This window comes from Temnothorax longispinosus, chromosome 5 (genome assembly GCF_030848805.1).
Source record: "Temnothorax longispinosus isolate EJ_2023e chromosome 5, Tlon_JGU_v1, whole genome shotgun sequence".
NCBI classification, from domain to species: Eukaryota; Metazoa; Arthropoda; class Insecta; order Hymenoptera; family Formicidae; genus Temnothorax; species Temnothorax longispinosus.
In genome coordinates, this window is record NC_092362.1 from 6,312,386 (window position 1) to 6,329,485 (window position 17,100).

The following is a 17,100-nucleotide window of genomic DNA, read 5'->3' on the forward strand; positions in this document are numbered from 1 at the left end:
TATTCCCCTCTTTAAGAGGGAAGAAGAGGGGAATAGTCGACTCTGATTAGTGGATTTCCTTACGATTTACGTCTTACGTCTTCCGTCGATTTGTGTGTCCGGGGCTTAAGCAAGAAACATCAAGGAACATTTTAACTATATTGCATTAACGTTACAACGTTGCTGCAACGTAGTTGAAATGTTTCTTGATGTTTCTTGCTTACTGGGTATACATAAGGGAATTCGTTCTCATAAAGGAATTGATTTAAAAATTTCGAAAAATTCTTTGAATTTTAAATAACTTTCTCGTCGATTATGTTTCCCTGATACTTTGTCGAATAAGATTGTTGATTTTGACGAAAATTTGTACCTCTATGAAGTTGGCCGGACAACTTCAACGTATCGAACTTTCATTAATTGGAATCGATTGGTGGTCTTTGGTAGTCTAGTCCGATCGTTTGGTGGTTAGTCGTTTTCCTCTGTAAAATAAAAATGAAATTTCCGGTGTGAAGTTAGCAGGACAATTTTTATTTTTCAACCAATTTAACTTTTTTATAGCTCATTCGACGCGGAATCGTTTGGTGGTCACGAATATCATCGGTAAAACGTTTGGTGGTCAATGGTTTTCCTAAGAAATAGAAAAAACCGTACTCTCACGCCATTGGTCGTATGACTCCGTGACGTTAGCTCGGTAATTTGATGGATAAACATTATTTATCAATCAAATTGACTTTCATACGGCTCAATCGACGCGGAATCGTTTGGTGGTCACGAATATTGTCATTAAAACGTTTGTTGAGCAACAACTTACTGGCCGATTCACATCGCATAAATAATATTTATCCATCAAATTACCCAGCTAATGGCACGGAGTCATACGACCAATGACGTGAGAGTACGGTTTTTCCTTTTTTCTGGGAAAACGGTTGACCACCAAACGTTTTTATGATGATATTCGTGACCACCAAACGATTCCGCGTCGAATGAGCTATAAAAAAGTTAAATTGGTTGAAAAATAAAAATTGTCCGGCTAACTTCACACCGGAAATTTCATTTTTATTTTACAGGGAAACGACTAACCACCAAACGATCGGACTAGACTACCAAAGACCACCAAACGACCACCAATCGATTCCAATTAATGAAAGTTCGATACGTTGAAGTTGTCCGGCCAACTTCATAAAGATCCCTATGATGTCCCTACGTCGGTATGTACATACATACATACATACAGGCCGCGGGTTGTGTTCCAAAATTCACTCTGGGTAACTAAAGTCTATAGTTTACGTCACGTAACTATAGCATTTTAGTTAACTAGAGTGAATTTTGGAACGCAGCCCAGGTAGTGGTAAAGGGGAGGGGATGTTCCGTGCAGTTACCAGTTACAAACATAAGCACGTGGGCGTGAGCATTCACAATTCACAATTCACATTGTTCACAAGCCGCTCCGATCTCAGATCACAAAGACAGGGTTAGGACGGTTGGGTAAGTTAATTTTTTTTTAACTAACAAGTACTACGTTTACGCGAGCATTACTTCTGTAGTAACTTACGATAATTCACTCGTTTACGCGGAGTAAATTATCGTAAGTTATTACAAAATCCCGTTTACGCGAAGGAATTATCGTAAGTTACTACAGAAGTAACGTTCGCGTAAACGTAGTAAAGGGAACCTCGCATGCACCAAATTTGGCCCTGAACTTTGAAAGAGAATACAGAATATGATATTAAATTTTCATCAACTTCGTAGCATTTTGACAAACTCGATCCAGAACATTCTTAAGGTGATCCTAAAGCCGTGATCCTAGCCGGTTTTTTTCGGTTTTTTTCTTAGCACTAATCTTTTAATTGGCTTTATAGAAATGCAAAATTCTTGTCTAGAATTAAAGTACGCATCAAAATCTAGGTCATGGTGGTCGAATTTATATCGAAAACGAAAAAAAATTAATATTTTTTGTTATACGTGACGACCACCACATATAAATTCGACCACCATGACCTAGATTTTGATGCGTACTTTAATTCTAGACAAGAATTTTGCATTTCTATAAAGCCAATTAAAAGATTAGTGCTAAGAAAAAAACCGAAAAAAACCGGCTAGAATCACGGCTTTAGGATCCCCTTAAGGGGATGCTGGAGCCGTCTGTTTTACCGGCATTTTTTGTCGGCACGTAGCGTCGTATTAATTTGACAGAATTAAAAATCCTTCTCCAGAATTGCAGTACGTACATTAATGATTCGGGGAAACTCCGATTTTATATAGAAAACGAGAAAAAATTACGGAAGTACAGATTTCCTTATCCTACTCTTATCCCAATATGGCGTCTCGAGTTGCGGCGAGCTGTCAGTTCGTCACAAGATGTATTTCATACATATAAGAGATATACCATTGGTACGAACGCGAAAACAAGTTCCCCCGAATTGCACAACAAGAAAAACATCGATAAACCTCCAAATCAAGATTTGGAAGCGTAATATAAAAGTATAATGTCGGTGTGCATCGTGCGTATGTGTGCGTGCAATGTAGCGTGCTATCCTTGTCTATATCTTTGTCTATACAAGGACTGATATAGTTCGCCGGTCTTCTTTACCGACGCCGATCGAGTTCGGCTACGGCTCCAGCATCCCCTTAAGGGGATCCTGCAGTGACTGGCGAACTTCCTCGATGTCGATAATGTCAACCTTTCTAATTTTGTTTTCCCTATATCTGTCTTTGTCTAACGAAATGACATCTGTCCTTTTTTCGATTGCTCGCCATCTCTCGCAAGATCCGGCAACTACTGTTGCTGCTCTTCTTGTCATTTGCATCCGTATTTGCATTACTAAAATAATTTTTCGATGGATCTTTTTTTGTACGCATTGAATCTTACTTCTACTTGCACGATATTATTCCTACATGTTTTCCCAAGGGCAGATGATAAAAATTATGTATGTATAAACTGCAGAATTTTTGTTTTAAGCAAATATTGTCGTCAGGTGATAGCTGCGTATGTGCCCAAATAAGTAACATTTTTAATTTTTTGGCGTTTTTGATATAAAATTGCGTTTTCTGCCCTAGATTTTTGTGCGTACTTTAATTCTAGACCAAAAATTTGCAATTCTGTAAAGCCAATTAAAAGATCCATCGAAAAACGATAATGTCGGTAAATCATACGGCTGCAGGATCCCAAGGGTCGGCAGGAGACCCAGGCAAACTCAGGTACACTCAGATGCACTTTATGCACTAAGTGCACATTAAACTGCACTTTACTCCGTATTTTATTTATTATAAATTTTTAAGGGGATCCTAGGCCGGTATTCATAGTCTTCAATATCGTCTTAAGTAATGTCTTAAGACGCTAATACGGCTCTGTGATTGGTTCATGACATCTTAAGATTGAACTTAAGACAGTCTTAAATAACTATGAATACCGGCCCTAAAGTGAAGGCTGAACTTCCTCGACGTCGGTAATGTCAACATTTCTAATTCTGTTTTCTTGTCATATATCTATATCTGTCCTTGTCTAACGAGAGGCATCTGTCTTTGTTCGATTACTGCGCCATCTCTTGCCACACGCAATATTGCTTATCCTGTCAACCTGAATGTGCTTTTGCACATATAAAAGTTATATAAAGTAATCTTTTTTTTTAGGTTTTCAATCTTAGATCTAATTGCACGATATTGTTCTTAAATGTTGTCCCTAGGTCATGCCGGTCTAATTTTGTGGATATTTATCGTGGAATTTTTGTACAAAGCAAATATTGTCGTCACGTATACCAAAAATTAACAAAAATATTAATTTTTTTTCGTTTTCGATATAAATTTGACCACCATGACCTAGATTTTGATGCGTACTTTAATTCTAGACAAGAATTTTGCATTTCTATAAAGTCAATTAAAAGATTAGTGCTAAGAAAAAAAGCCGGTATTACAGACGGCTTTAGGATCCCCTTAAGAGCAAAAATGCAAAATCGGACTCTTTAGCGTACTACAGATGAGCTTACTGATTAAGAATATTTTAAATTGAATAAGATTCATTCGATATTTTGGCTAAAATCTTGTTATTACGAATTACGGATTTGTAATAACAAGATTTCTCATAAAATAAGTTACATACTATACGTTTACGCGAGCGTTACTTCTGCAGTAACTACTCGTTTACGCGGAGTAAATTATCGTAAGTTACTACAAAATCCCGTTTACGCGAAGGAAAATCTCGTTTACGCGAAGGAATTATCATAAGTTACTACAGAAGTAACGCTCGCGTAAACGTAGTAATAAATTCGTGAAATTTTTTTTATATACTTTTTATATAATAATGCAGTCAGCTACAGAGCCCGATTTTGCATTTTTGCTCTTAAAAATTTATAATAAATAAAATACGGACTCGCAGCGAGTCGCAGCTAAGCCAACGTAATACTACGTTTACGCGAGCGTTACTTTTGTAGTAACTTACGATAATTCCTTCGCGTAAACGGGATTTTCCTTCGCGTAAACGAGATTTTGTAGTAACTTGCGATAATTTACTCCGCGTAAACGAGTGATATATCGTAAGTTACTACAGAAGTAACGCTCGCGTAAACGTAATATCAGGCGGAATAAAGGTGGAAGCACATAAAATTGCATAACTAAATATGCATATTACTTTCAATATTAAGAAGTAAAAATAGTTATATTACAAAAAGACCTTATAATTTGGACGACTTTAAAAGTAGGTTTTCATGGGCAGTGAAATGCAGCAGCAGTGAGCAGCAGTTTAGTAATTTCCTAGAAATGTTTGGCTCACTTTCGGCGCAAATTTTTGCTGCTCGAAATTCGGGCTTCAGTATTGGCTGTATAGGACCAATTTCATGAGCAGCAAAAATTTGCGCTGGAAGTGTCAAACATTTCTAAGAAATTAATAAACTGCTGCTCACACACTGCTGCTGCATTTCACTGGCCCATGAAAACCTACCTTATAGTAGGGGAGCCCAGAGGGCTAAATGGCAATTTACTCGAGCGTCGTAAGAACCTATTGGATTTTGAAGATTAGATGGTAGAAAGAAAAAAAGGTTATATAATGTACATCCTTTCACCGGTGGGGGAAGCGTCTACAGGAATAGTCACATAAAAATACTCGAGCGCGTCAGATATTGATAGTGTATATGCCCCACGTGTCTCTGATATTGGAGGTATGTTAATCTGCCGGTTTGCATGGTGAGGGTGGCTGTACGGAACGGTTGAAAACGGGAAAAAAAAACGACCGCGCTCGAGAATGTCAAGGTGACGTTTTTTTTCAAGTTTGTGACCCTCCCACTCCCTTAACGTCACGCTCAAATCGTCAGATTATTGAAATGCACACTTTTCAGCATGTTATTAACCCACCTTACCTTAATCTGACGCGCTCGAGTATTTCTAACGATCGATTTTTTTTTACTATTCTGATCGGCTGCCCTAGACGCGCGATCCTATATTAAGGGTTTATATATAGTGGAGGTACTCAACAGGGTGCAAGGTATCCCCCTATATGTTAATCTGTCGCGCTCGAGTAAATCACCAAATCCCCTATTGGGCTCCCCTACTATTAAGACGTCTTTAAAATGACGTCTTTAGATGGTCTAAGAAATGACGTCTTATAAACGTCCATTATTAGTCGCCGACGTCATAGACCAAAAATGACTAAAAATAGACGTCGTTAAGTATGTCGTCTTCTGACGTCACTTTGCTACTTGGGTCGCGGTCAGTGCCGTCGGAAAATCGCGGTACGTTAAAGAAGAAAACTAAACACTTTTACAGATCTCTGACAACAGCCAGGAGCTAAAAAATAGAAGAGAAGCACAACAGAACCGAATACCCAAGAGCAAATCCACCATTGATTGCCGTTATGTCCGTTATCAACCAACGAGTGAGTTGTTTAACACTTAAAAAAAAAATATATATATATATATATATATAATATATATATACACATATATATAGCCCGTATTCAGAACGCGCTTACAACGATGTTAGCGCTCCTACAACGCTCCATTGGCTAGGACCGCTAACATCTCGCGCTAACGATTTTTATTCACTTTCTAAAGAATCCTTACGCAGAAATTTTGCGGAGTATTTACGGTATCATGGCTCATACAAAGGGATTTTACACTACATTTTATTTCACAACAGTAAAGACCGTCCCTGGTTTTATAAAAAACCTTTCAAAAGAAAGGAGATAGTTTTAATTAACAGGCTGCGCAGCGGCCACTATAATTTGAATTACAGTCTTGCAAGAAAGAACATAATAAATTCGGGGGCCTGTCCTTGCGGCTACCCTATTCAGGACATAAACCACGTAATTTTTCACTGTTCTATTTATTCAAGTAAAGCAGATTATTTAATTAAGTACTTGGAAAAGACTTTTCCACACGCTCCTAAGGACATTCTTTTTTTCCTAAATGATCCTCCCCACCAATTTATCCGACTCCTTTTGGGGGCTACCCTATCCATGGGATTCCTGCCCTAATCTTCCCCAGCCTCTCTTGCGCGGGAGTGCGCGAGAGTGGCGGTCGATTCGTGCCAGCGGCGCAACAGCTGCGTGGCACATAATATTATACTGCTCGGCATCACGTATCGATAGAGTTAGTGACGGAACTTGCGCCTCTCAACTCGAGGCCTCCTATTCTGGGGCTTTACTTTTAAGGGGATCCTAAAGTGAAGGCTGAACTTCCTCGACGTCGGTAATGTCAACATTTCTAATTCTGTTTTCTTTGTCATCCCGAGTAGAAATTTCAGTTACTGTCTGAACAGGTCCAGATCAGGTGTGCCATAATACATAATCTGGCCCTGGTCCCGAGTAGAAATTTATTCAGGCGTGCCTGTTGTCATGTACGGCCCTGATCAGATATGAATGAGGCATGCCTGACTACGACATGCCAGATCAGGTCCTGACTGGTGCCATATCAAGCATGCCTGGTTATATATAACCAGGCAAGCCTGATAAGGCAATAGTCAGGACCTTATTGAGTAGCCCTTAATACACAAATTTTCAAAGGTCATATCAAAATTAATTAATAATTATAATTAATCTGATATTATTAATATAATATCTATAATAAAACATTGAAGGCCTTTTTTATTTGACTAATATTATTATTGTAGGAAGTACAATTCGTCTTCTTTCATCATATAATATTAATATAATATTATATCATATAGCCAATTCAAAATTTTATTACTCTTTTTAAATTAAATTTGTTTCTTAAGATGATTTTTGAAAAATTATATATTTGCACTGGTTATGACATATGTAGACTATATATGTATAACACATACATTAAATTAAGAAGTAGTCTACCACGTAAGGCAGTTGGCTCACGATCCAGAGGTCCCGAGTTCGAATCCCACCAAGGTAGGTGTTTTTTTCAAATACATAAAATATTTATAATCATAGACTGCATCTAAGAAACAAATTTAGTTAAAAAATAGTAATAAAATTTCAAAATAAACAAATTTTTTTATGTCGGGTGAATATAAGGGTTTTCATTAATTCGCCTGACATGGTCCTTATTAGGTAAATGAAATCCGGTCCTGAACATGCAATGCGTTACACATCTTGTCAGGACCATGTCAGGTGACTTTACCAGGGCCAGATTATGTATTATGGCACACCTGATCTGGACCTGTTCAGACAGTAACTGAAATTTCTACTCGGGGTAAAGTCACCTGACATGGTCCTGACAAGATGTGTAACGCATTGCATGTTCAGGACCGGATTTCATTTACCTAATAAGGACCATGTCAGGCGAATTAATGAAAACCCTTATATTCACCCGACATAAAAAAATTTGTTTATTTTGAAATTTTATTACTATTTTTTAACTAAATTTGTTTCTTAGATGCAGTCTATGATTATAAATATTTTCTGTATTTGAAAAAAACACCTACCTTGGTGGGATTCGAACTCGGGACCTCTGGATCGTGAGCCAACTGCCTTACGTGGTAGACTACTTCTTAATTTAATGTATGTGTTATATATAGTCTACATATGTCATAACCAGTGCAAATATATAATTTTTCAAAAATCATCTTAAGAAACTAATTTAATTTAAAAAGAGTAATAAAATTTTGAATTGGCTATATGATATATAATATTATATTAATATTATATGATGAAAGAAGACGAATTGTACTTCTTACAATAATAATATTAGTCAAATAAAAAAGGCCTTCAATGTTTTATTATAGATATTATATTAATAATATCAGATTAATTATAATTATTAATTAATTTTGATATGACCTTTGAAAATTTGTGTATTAAGGGATACTCAATAAGGTCCTGACTATTACCTTATCAGGCTTGCCTGATTATATATAACCAGGCATGCTTGATATGGCACCAATCAGGACCTGATCTGGCATGCCGTAGTCAGGCATGCCTCATTTATACCTGATCAGGGCCGTACATGACAACAGGCACGCCTGAATAAATTTCTACTCGGGTATATATCTATATCTGTCCTTGTCTAACGCGAGGCATCTGTCTTTGTTCGATTACTGCGCCATCTCTTGCCACACGCAATATTGCTTATCCTGTCAACCTGAATGTGCTTTTGCACATATAAAAGTTATATAAAGTAATCTTTTTTTCTAGGTTTTCAATCTTAGATCTAATTGCACGATATTGTTCTTAAATGTTGTCCCTAGGTCATGCCGGTCTAATTTTGTGGATATTTATCGTGGAATTTTTGTACAAAACAAATATTGTCGTCACGTATACCAAAAATTAACAAAAATATTAATTTTTTTTCGTTTTCGATATAAATTTGACCACCATGACCTAGATTTTGATGTGTACTTTAATTCTAGACAAGAATTTTGCATTTCTATAAAGTCAATTAAAAGATTAGTGCTAAGAAAAAAAGCCGGTATTACAGACGGCTTTAGGATCCCCTTAAGGGGATGCTGGAGCCGTCTGTTTTACCGGCATTTTTTGTCGGCACGTAGCGTCGTATTAATTTGACAGAATTAAAAATCCTTCTCCAGAATTGCAGTACGTACATTAATGATTCGGGGAAACTCCGATTTTATATAGAAAACGAGAAAAAATTACGGAAGTACAGATTTCCTTATCCTACTCTTATCCCAATATGGCGTCTCGAGTTGCGGCGAGCTGTCAGTTCGTCACAAGATGTATTTCATATAAGAGATATACCATTGGTACGAACGCGAAAACAAGTTCCCCCGAATTGCACAACAAGAAAAACATCGATAAACCTCCAAATCAAGATTTGGAAGCGTAATATAAAAGTATAATGTCGGTGTGCATCGTGCGTATGTGTGCGTGCAATGTAGCGTGCTATCCTTGTCTATATCTTTGTCTATACAAGGACTGATATAGTTCGCCGGTCTTCTTTACCGACGCCGATCGAGTTCGGCTACGGCTCCAGCATCCCCTTATAAGGGGATCCTGCAGTGACTGGCGAACTTCCTCGATGTCGATAATGTCAACCTTTCTAATTTTGTTTTCCCTATATCTGTCTTTGTCTAACGAAATGACATCTGTCCTTTTTTCGATTGCTCGCCATCTCTCGCAAGATCCGGCAACTACTGTTGCTGCTCTTTTTGTCATTTGCATCCGTATTTGCATTACTAAAATAATTTTTCGATGGATCTTTTTTTGTACGCATTGAATCTTACTTCTACTTGCACGATATTATTCCTACATGTTTTCCCAAGGGCAGATGATAAAAATTATGTATGTATAAACTGCAGAATTTTTGTTTTAAGCAAATATTGTCGTCAGGTGACAGCTCAGTATGTGCCCAAATAAGTAACATTTTTAATTTTTTGGCGTTTTTGATATAAAATCGCGTTTTCTGCCCTAGATTTTTGTGCGTACTTTAATTCTAGACCAAAAACTTGCAATTCTGTAAAGCCAATTAAAAGATCCATCGAAAAACGATAATGTCGGTAAATCATACGGCTGCAGGATCCCCTTAAGGGGATCCTGCAGTGACTGGCGAACTTCCTCAATGTCGATAATGTCAACCTTTCTAATTTTGTTTTCCCTATATCTGTCTTTGTCTAACGAAATGACATCTGTCCTTTTTTCGACTGCTCGCCATCTTACGCAAGATCCGGCAACTACTGTTGCTGCTCTTCTTGTCATCCTGCATCCGTATTTGCATCACTAAAATAATTATTAGATGGATCTTTTTTTGTACGCATTGAATCTTACTTCTACTTACACGATATTATTCCTACATGTTTTCCCAAGGGTGGATGATAAACATTATGTACGTATAAACTGTAGAATTTTTGTTTTAAGCAAATATTGTCGTCAGGTGACAGCTGTGTATGTGCCCCAATAAGTAATATTTTTAATTTTTTGGTGCTTTTGATATAAAATCGCGTTTTCCACCCTAGATTTTTGTGCGGACTTTAATTCTAGACCAAAAACTTGCAATTCTGTAAAGCCAATTAAAAGATCCATTGATTAACGATAATGTCGGTAAATCATACGGCTGCAGGATCCCCTTAAGGGGATATATCCTGCAGTGACTGGCGAACTTCCTCGATGTCGATAATGTCAACCTTTCTAATTTTGTTTTCCCTATATCTGTCTTTGTCTAACGAAATGACATCTGTCCTTTTTTCGATTGCTCGCCATCTCTCGCAAGATCCGGCAACTACTGTTGCTGCTCTTCTTGTCATTTGCATCCGTATTTGCATTACTAAAATAATTTTTCGATGGATCTTTTTTTGTACGCATTGAATCTTACTTCTACTTGCACGATATTATTCCTACATGTTTTCCCAAGGGCAGATGATAAAAATTATGTATGTATAAACTGCAGAATTTTTGTTTTAAGCAAATATTGTCGTCAGGTGACAGCTGCGTATGTGCCCAAATAAGTAACATTTTTAATTTTTTGGCGTTTTTGATATAAAATCGCGTTTTCTGCCCTAGATTTTTGTGCGTACTTTAATTCTAGACCAAAAACTTGCAATTCTGTAAAGCCAATTAAAAGATCCATCGAAAAACGATAATGTCGGTAAATCATACGGCTGCAGGATCCCCTTAAGGGGATGCTAAAGTGACTCAATTACCGACAATTACAGTCAAAGGTCTAATTTTGAAACGGTTTTATAAATCGCAAAATCCTTTTACAGGAGTAAAGTATAGGTACTAATGAAGGGTGGGAATGTAAAATAATTAGTAATAATTGAAAAAAATTAAAAATGCTGTTACCTCATTTTTTAATATAAACAGTTGTATAAGTAATATGTACGAAATGAAATGTTCCCACCCTTCAGAAGACGTGCACAAACAATAACGTACCTTTGAAATTGAGATTGAAAGCCTGGAATAAAAATGAGACGTTCGAAGAAATTATAACCTATAACCATGTCTATCCTTGTCTATCATCATTGTCTATACAAGGACAGATATAGAATTTGGTCGGTAATACAAACGGCTTTAGGATCCCCTTAAACGACGAATGGTTCGCCCTGGCCTATATTTGAGCAGCGCTCGACGGCCATCATAATAAGAAGAAGATCTCGCGCTAACATCGTTGTAAGCGCGTTCTGAAACAACTCAAATGTATCCATATTATTACACAGATTTGACTATTCTGTGATCTTCTAATAAATAGACTTAATAAATGCGCTTGTTTATCAGCAACAACCTGGTCAGCATGGTGGGGGAGTCGGCGAACCATTGGGTCCTAATCAACCCCAACAACAACAACCTGGTTTGCAGGATATGATGTTCACACGCCAGCAAATAATGATGCTGTTGCAACTGGAACAGCGGGTGCAACAGCTGGAGCAACGGCTCCAACAGCTGGAGCAACATGTCCAACAGCTGGAGCAACAGGTCCAACAGCTGGAGCAACAGCTCCAACAGCTGATGCTGCTGATGGTCCGCCTGGGATCTCAGTACAGCAACAATTGGTGCAGTCAGTCCGTTCGCCACCGCCCATACGATCTCCACAGTTCAACCCAGGTCGCCCACCAGGCGCGCACGATAAACGTCACACACACCGAACTAGATGACACGACTATTGCCAGTGTTATATCAGCTCTAAGTATTGTAAAACTCTAAGTGTAAGTTCCTCCTCCTCCTTTTCCTCCCCTCACCCCCGCCACCGCTCCTTTGCTCAGCCACCCCGATCTGCCTCCCTTTCCCACCTTTTTCTTCGCCATCTATTTAAAACGACTTTAGTAATAACGTGGGAGTGCGTGAGCATTTTGTGGTTCAAAAGGTTCGTGGCGTCGGATATTTTTGAAGTGCATATTTTGTATAATATAACTATATCGTGTACAATTAAGTCAACTGACGATTGAGATAGAAACGTAAATCAGAAGGAAGGAGAAAGATTAAAACTAATACACGTACACATATACACACATACACACTCGTAGCGTAAAAGCAAGGCTGACGTAAAAAAAGAGGAAAAGAAGAGCGATCGCGAGGAAGATTCTCGCGATCATCGAGGCTCCTAGGCTCGCGAGCGAATTATCAAGCGACACCATCGGATACTCCTTGACTGGCTACACTGGAGAAACGTATGCATACACACGTAACGCCGGCATATGTACACGTCTTCGCTCAAGACGTACGTTCATTCACAGCACACCGATGCGAATTCTCGTTTGAACTCTCAGCGGTACGCGCTTTGATCGTGTTCCTCGTTAAGTCACTCTCGCGGGATTAACGGTGCGTAGAGGAAAAGAAAGAAAGAAACGTAGGGAGAAGAATTAGAGATAGTCATTAATTTAAATGATATATTAATAGAATATTATTTTTTATTTTAATAAATGACCACAATGTATATCAATACAGTATATCAATAAATAACTTTGCATTTACAAAAGACTCCTGTCCCGGCGCTTTTTACCCATGATAAATAATATTCCAGCTTCTTCAAGCACAGAAGTATACTCTTTCTCGACAGGTTTGGGTCATCGCTATGTCTCTGCGAAAATCTCTTTGTGAATTCTTTTGATTGATGTTCCTCTTGCAGGTTAAAATTTCTTTCTTCGCTGCTGCTAGCAATTGGTGGAGCTCGGAGAGTGCCGCGGACGTATAAACGGTTTTCATTTCGGCCCCTGGTCCTTGCAAAATGGAAACGCCAGCTTCTCTTAACGCCGCTAAAGTTTGTACATCTTTTGTCAACCAATCAACCTAAGTATATATTTAATAATAATATATTATAATATACACATAGGTGTACACAAGCTACTAACGCTTTTTACGTTTTCTATAACGGATTCAATTGCCGAGTCCGCATCTTTGAAGACCTTATTATCCCTCATATTTTCACAGATAGTCAGAAAAACATGGCCAGCCTTCTCGGCACAGTTAAAATAATCTCCAATGTAGTAAAGAGCAATATATGCGTAAGCGTATCGATCTGCAATCTGGTTTTCAAGTCGAGAAGCTGAAAGATATACATTCGTAAGAACGAGCATTGATCAAGTCACAAATTTGAAAATGTCCAACACGTCTTTTCCAACGTCCAACACGTGTCCTTAATTACCTCTTGCACATCGTCTGAAGTCTGAATCCAACGGATAATCCTCGCCGCTGGTGCTCCCCTCGTCCGAATTATCTTCTAAGATGTCATCTCCCCGGTCCGCCTCGTAAATTGTGAATAACTCAATCGACGATTAATCCAAGCAGAATTGTTGACAGTAAAATTTCTAGCTTTATAATTCATCATTTCTAATCTAATTTTACTTTTACTAATTTTTACACCGCTGAAGACGGCTCAATGTGGAGCCGAAACGTCCGGATTAATTGTACCTTATACAGTTAAGAAAATGTATACCATAATAAGCAATATAGATAAATTTATTAGATAATAACAGCAGAAATATATATGAAATCTTAATGTATAAGGATGCAATCGAGTAGTACTTCACACGATAACATAAATTAACAAAAAATTTTTCATTAAAATACTGGATAAAGTTTAGCTTCCATTCAGGGAAAATCGTTTATAAATTACACCTGAAATTTTTTGAATGCATTATTTGTTTTAATTTATAATTGATGTTCATTTCCTTCCAATATATACTTACATTGCTTCAGTAAGATTCTCAATATCGCTTTCTTCATCGCTGTTACTAGTTGCGTCAAGATTGTACAAAAACGAGTCATTTTCAGACATAGGAAAATAATATCTGGAATAAATGCTAAAACATTTAATATAATTTTTTATATAGATAAATTCTGTGTAATTCCAATCATATTTACTCTGGCTGATCCCAAACTTTTTGCGTGACAATTTTACAGTGTCGCTGATTCTTCATATGCTCTAAAACGTTATCTGATTCTGTTTCGCAGAAAATACATCGTTTTAATTGAATTTGTCTTTTTATATAATATACAAAAGCTAAGACCACACGTTCACCCCTTTGCGTTTAACATCATTCATTACTCATAGACGTAAACATGTAAGAACCTTTTCTTAAAAGAAAAAAAAATGTATAATATAATTTAATATTTGCACTTGTTATCGTTTCCTGATATTTTCAAGTTTTCAACACGTATATTTTTAAATTTATAATGCTAAGCGTTAAAAAATGCAAGAATTTTTCTTTATATTTTAATTCATTACAGGTGCCTTTGAAAGGAAGATACGGGGTAGATATAACGCCTTTATTTTATCTACCAGGTGGAAGGATAGAGAGATATCAAGGCAACGTATATGTCTTTTTCATTCACGAAAGTACATCGATATGGGAGGCGAGTGAGTTCATAATGACGATTATTCTCAACGGACTGTTAGAAATTCAACTATTAAAATCCTGATGATGATGATGAGTTACAGAATGGTGGATTGAGTGGTTTCACCCACAGTTTCGCAATGGAAGTTTTGGCAATTGTTCGCGCGCACATTACGGCATTAGGCGGTAACGCTACGGTAGCGTTCTTTATGACGCAGTGTGTGCTTCTTCACAGCCCTCACAAAAATCAAGTTAGTAAAAAACATTATTTTGCCTGCATACATTCCCACGCTTGTTGCATATTTCATAAAAAAATATTTTTTCAGGATCAATGTCTCATAATGTGGCGATGTCGTAACAGTGTCTTATTATGCGGATGAGAAGCATAGTGCTGTTTCAAATTGCTGACCTCAACCTCCACATTCGGCACCGCCATGAACGACTATTTAATAATGGCAATTAATGCTGTTATAAAAAATATATATTTGTATATATATTTACCAGTATCAATGCTTATAGATAGGATCGTGTATAGCGGTTCTGTGAGACTTTTATTGCATTTTGCAATACCTAATCTCAAGTATCTCTTTGTAGCAATCGACATTGTTATTTATTAATTTATTTTACAAAGATAAAGATGCGATACTTAATTTAAAATATTATTTTTTTTATGAATTAATACACTATAACGTATTAAAACGTGACAAAGGTATATCAGTCTGTTGTTATAGATTTAAAATATCTTGTATATATTTAATATCTACTGTGTGACTAAATATTTAAATGGTTTGATGTGGTTTTAAATGGTTTATGAACTGTAGTGACTAAATATAATTTGATCTATATATATATATATATATATATATGTATATATATTTTTTTATAGAGGGATATTTTGCTCTATGAAATAGCCCTACTGTGCGCATAGTGATGTCACCACCAATTCTCCGTTGTATAATAATTTCAATTTTTTATAAAAATATAGAAATACTCAATTATATCAAAGTACTCCGTTATTGATAGTACAATCAAAAAGACAATGGTTCTACACATAAAAAGCTTAAACTAATTGTAACTATGTAGAATCAACAGAAATATATAAATTTATTTTTCTTTGCCGATTGCGCTACAAATGACAGACTACTTAAATAGGGTATTAATACATAAATAAAATATTAATCTGTAGAATGTACATTTCTCTTTCGAAAGCTTCTCTAAAAATATTAAAGAAAATATATAATTACATTTAACTATTTAAAGAATGATGTGTATTCTTTAAATGATGTGTAGCTATATCCTGCTAATAGACTTAGCGTAATCGCGGTTCTTATTTGGTTTTTCGAAGTTTATGAAATTAACCCTAGAACTCATGAGCTATTTTTTTTACCTTTTAACTCATGACTGGGGTCAATATCGACCCCACGCTTTTTTTGATCGTAAAACTGGTCCTACAGAGATAAAGGGCCTTAATAGCTAGTACATGAATTTCTTCGTTTTTTAATAAAGAAGAGAATGGTATGCGATAAATTTAATTTTACTTAAGTTTAGTTAGTGAAAAAGCCATTTAAAGACCGAAAAATGCAGAAAATCAGCAAAAATCTCTTTTTTTTTAACAAAAATTTGTATCTTTTTTTGTAATCAACCGATTTTCAAATTTCAAACGGGGTTTTAAAGAGGACACATTAGACTATTGGAAAAAAATTGTCATCGCTATGTTCTGTTCAAAAAGTATATTTATTTGGAACTATAAAAATGAAGAAATTCGCAAAGTTGAAATATGGAAAAAGTCGATGAAAAAACCATAAAAAATTGTATTTCAAGTATTATTTTATTTTTATTTAATACAAAATAGTAAAAAATATGAAAAAAATGAAACATTATATCGCCCAGCCATTTTCTGCGAAATGTCAATCTTCTATAGGCAACGGGATTTTTACCGACTAAGTTGTGTGATATTTCGTCTTAAATAATATTTATGACTATTTATGCTCAGATTACGTAATAATACATGAAATATATTGATTCTAGCAAAAAATATAAAATTAGCTTACCGACGAAACACAAACGGCAACTCACAACTGGGGTCAATATCGACCCCACGCACGCTTTGCGACGGTGCTGTTTCACTGCCAGCGAACAACCAACGCTGCGCCCGACATAAATCTTATTTTTAGAGAGTTAAATTGAAATGAATTATGGTTCAGGTCCTGAGTCGATAATGTCACTCGCTAGCTCAGGAGCGTAGTTCAAAGTTTGCCTGGGGTCGAAATCGACTCCAGTCATGAGTTCTAGGGTTAATAAAAAGGCAAGATTGTTGTCTTAAAGAATTAAATATGAAACATCCTTAGATCACCTGTATACCTTTGTTTGTGTTGATACTTGAAAAAAGTATTAATAGGAAAGGTGAACGGTTTATAAGAAATTATTTAAAGACGAATA

At 36.4% G+C, this 17,100-nt stretch overlaps 1 protein-coding gene and 1 long non-coding RNA gene across 3 annotated transcripts; one reads left to right on the top strand and one right to left on the bottom strand.

Moving 5' to 3' along the window:
- Window positions 1–1,227: 1,227 nt before the first annotated feature.
- LOC139813713 (uncharacterized) lies at window positions 1,228–12,755 on the top strand. The gene is made up of 4 exons (XM_071779383.1): window positions 1,228–1,244; window positions 1,317–1,464; window positions 5,734–5,842; window positions 11,606–12,755. Exons 3-4 carry the CDS (start codon window positions 5,822–5,824, stop codon window positions 12,029–12,031), a joined length of 447 nt encoding a protein of 148 aa, XP_071635484.1. The 5' UTR covers window positions 1,228–1,244; window positions 1,317–1,464; window positions 5,734–5,821; the 3' UTR covers window positions 12,032–12,755.
- A 191-nt stretch (window positions 12,756–12,946) lies between these two features.
- On the bottom strand, window positions 12,947–14,484 carry LOC139813714 (uncharacterized). Of its 2 annotated transcripts, none has more exons than XR_011732222.1 (5): window positions 14,189–14,484; window positions 14,014–14,115; window positions 13,470–13,942; window positions 13,177–13,370; window positions 12,947–13,080 (listed from the first exon to the last, which is right to left on the bottom strand). It is a non-coding gene; the product is annotated as an uncharacterized lncRNA (long non-coding RNA). The 2 variants fall into 2 exon arrangements; XR_011732221.1 differs by having other exon boundaries at window positions 12,974–13,114; window positions 13,186–13,370.
- Between the last annotated feature and the right edge of the window lie 2,616 nt (window positions 14,485–17,100).

Excerpts from the sequence above, each read along its gene's own strand:
- LOC139813713 (XM_071779383.1), top strand. The coding sequence starts at position 5,822 with ATGTCCGTTATCAACCAACGA. Across the intron at positions 5,843-11,605 it reads TGTCCGTTATCAACCAACGA|CAACAACCTGGTCAGCATGG; the intron begins GTGAGTTGTTTA and ends CTTGTTTATCAG.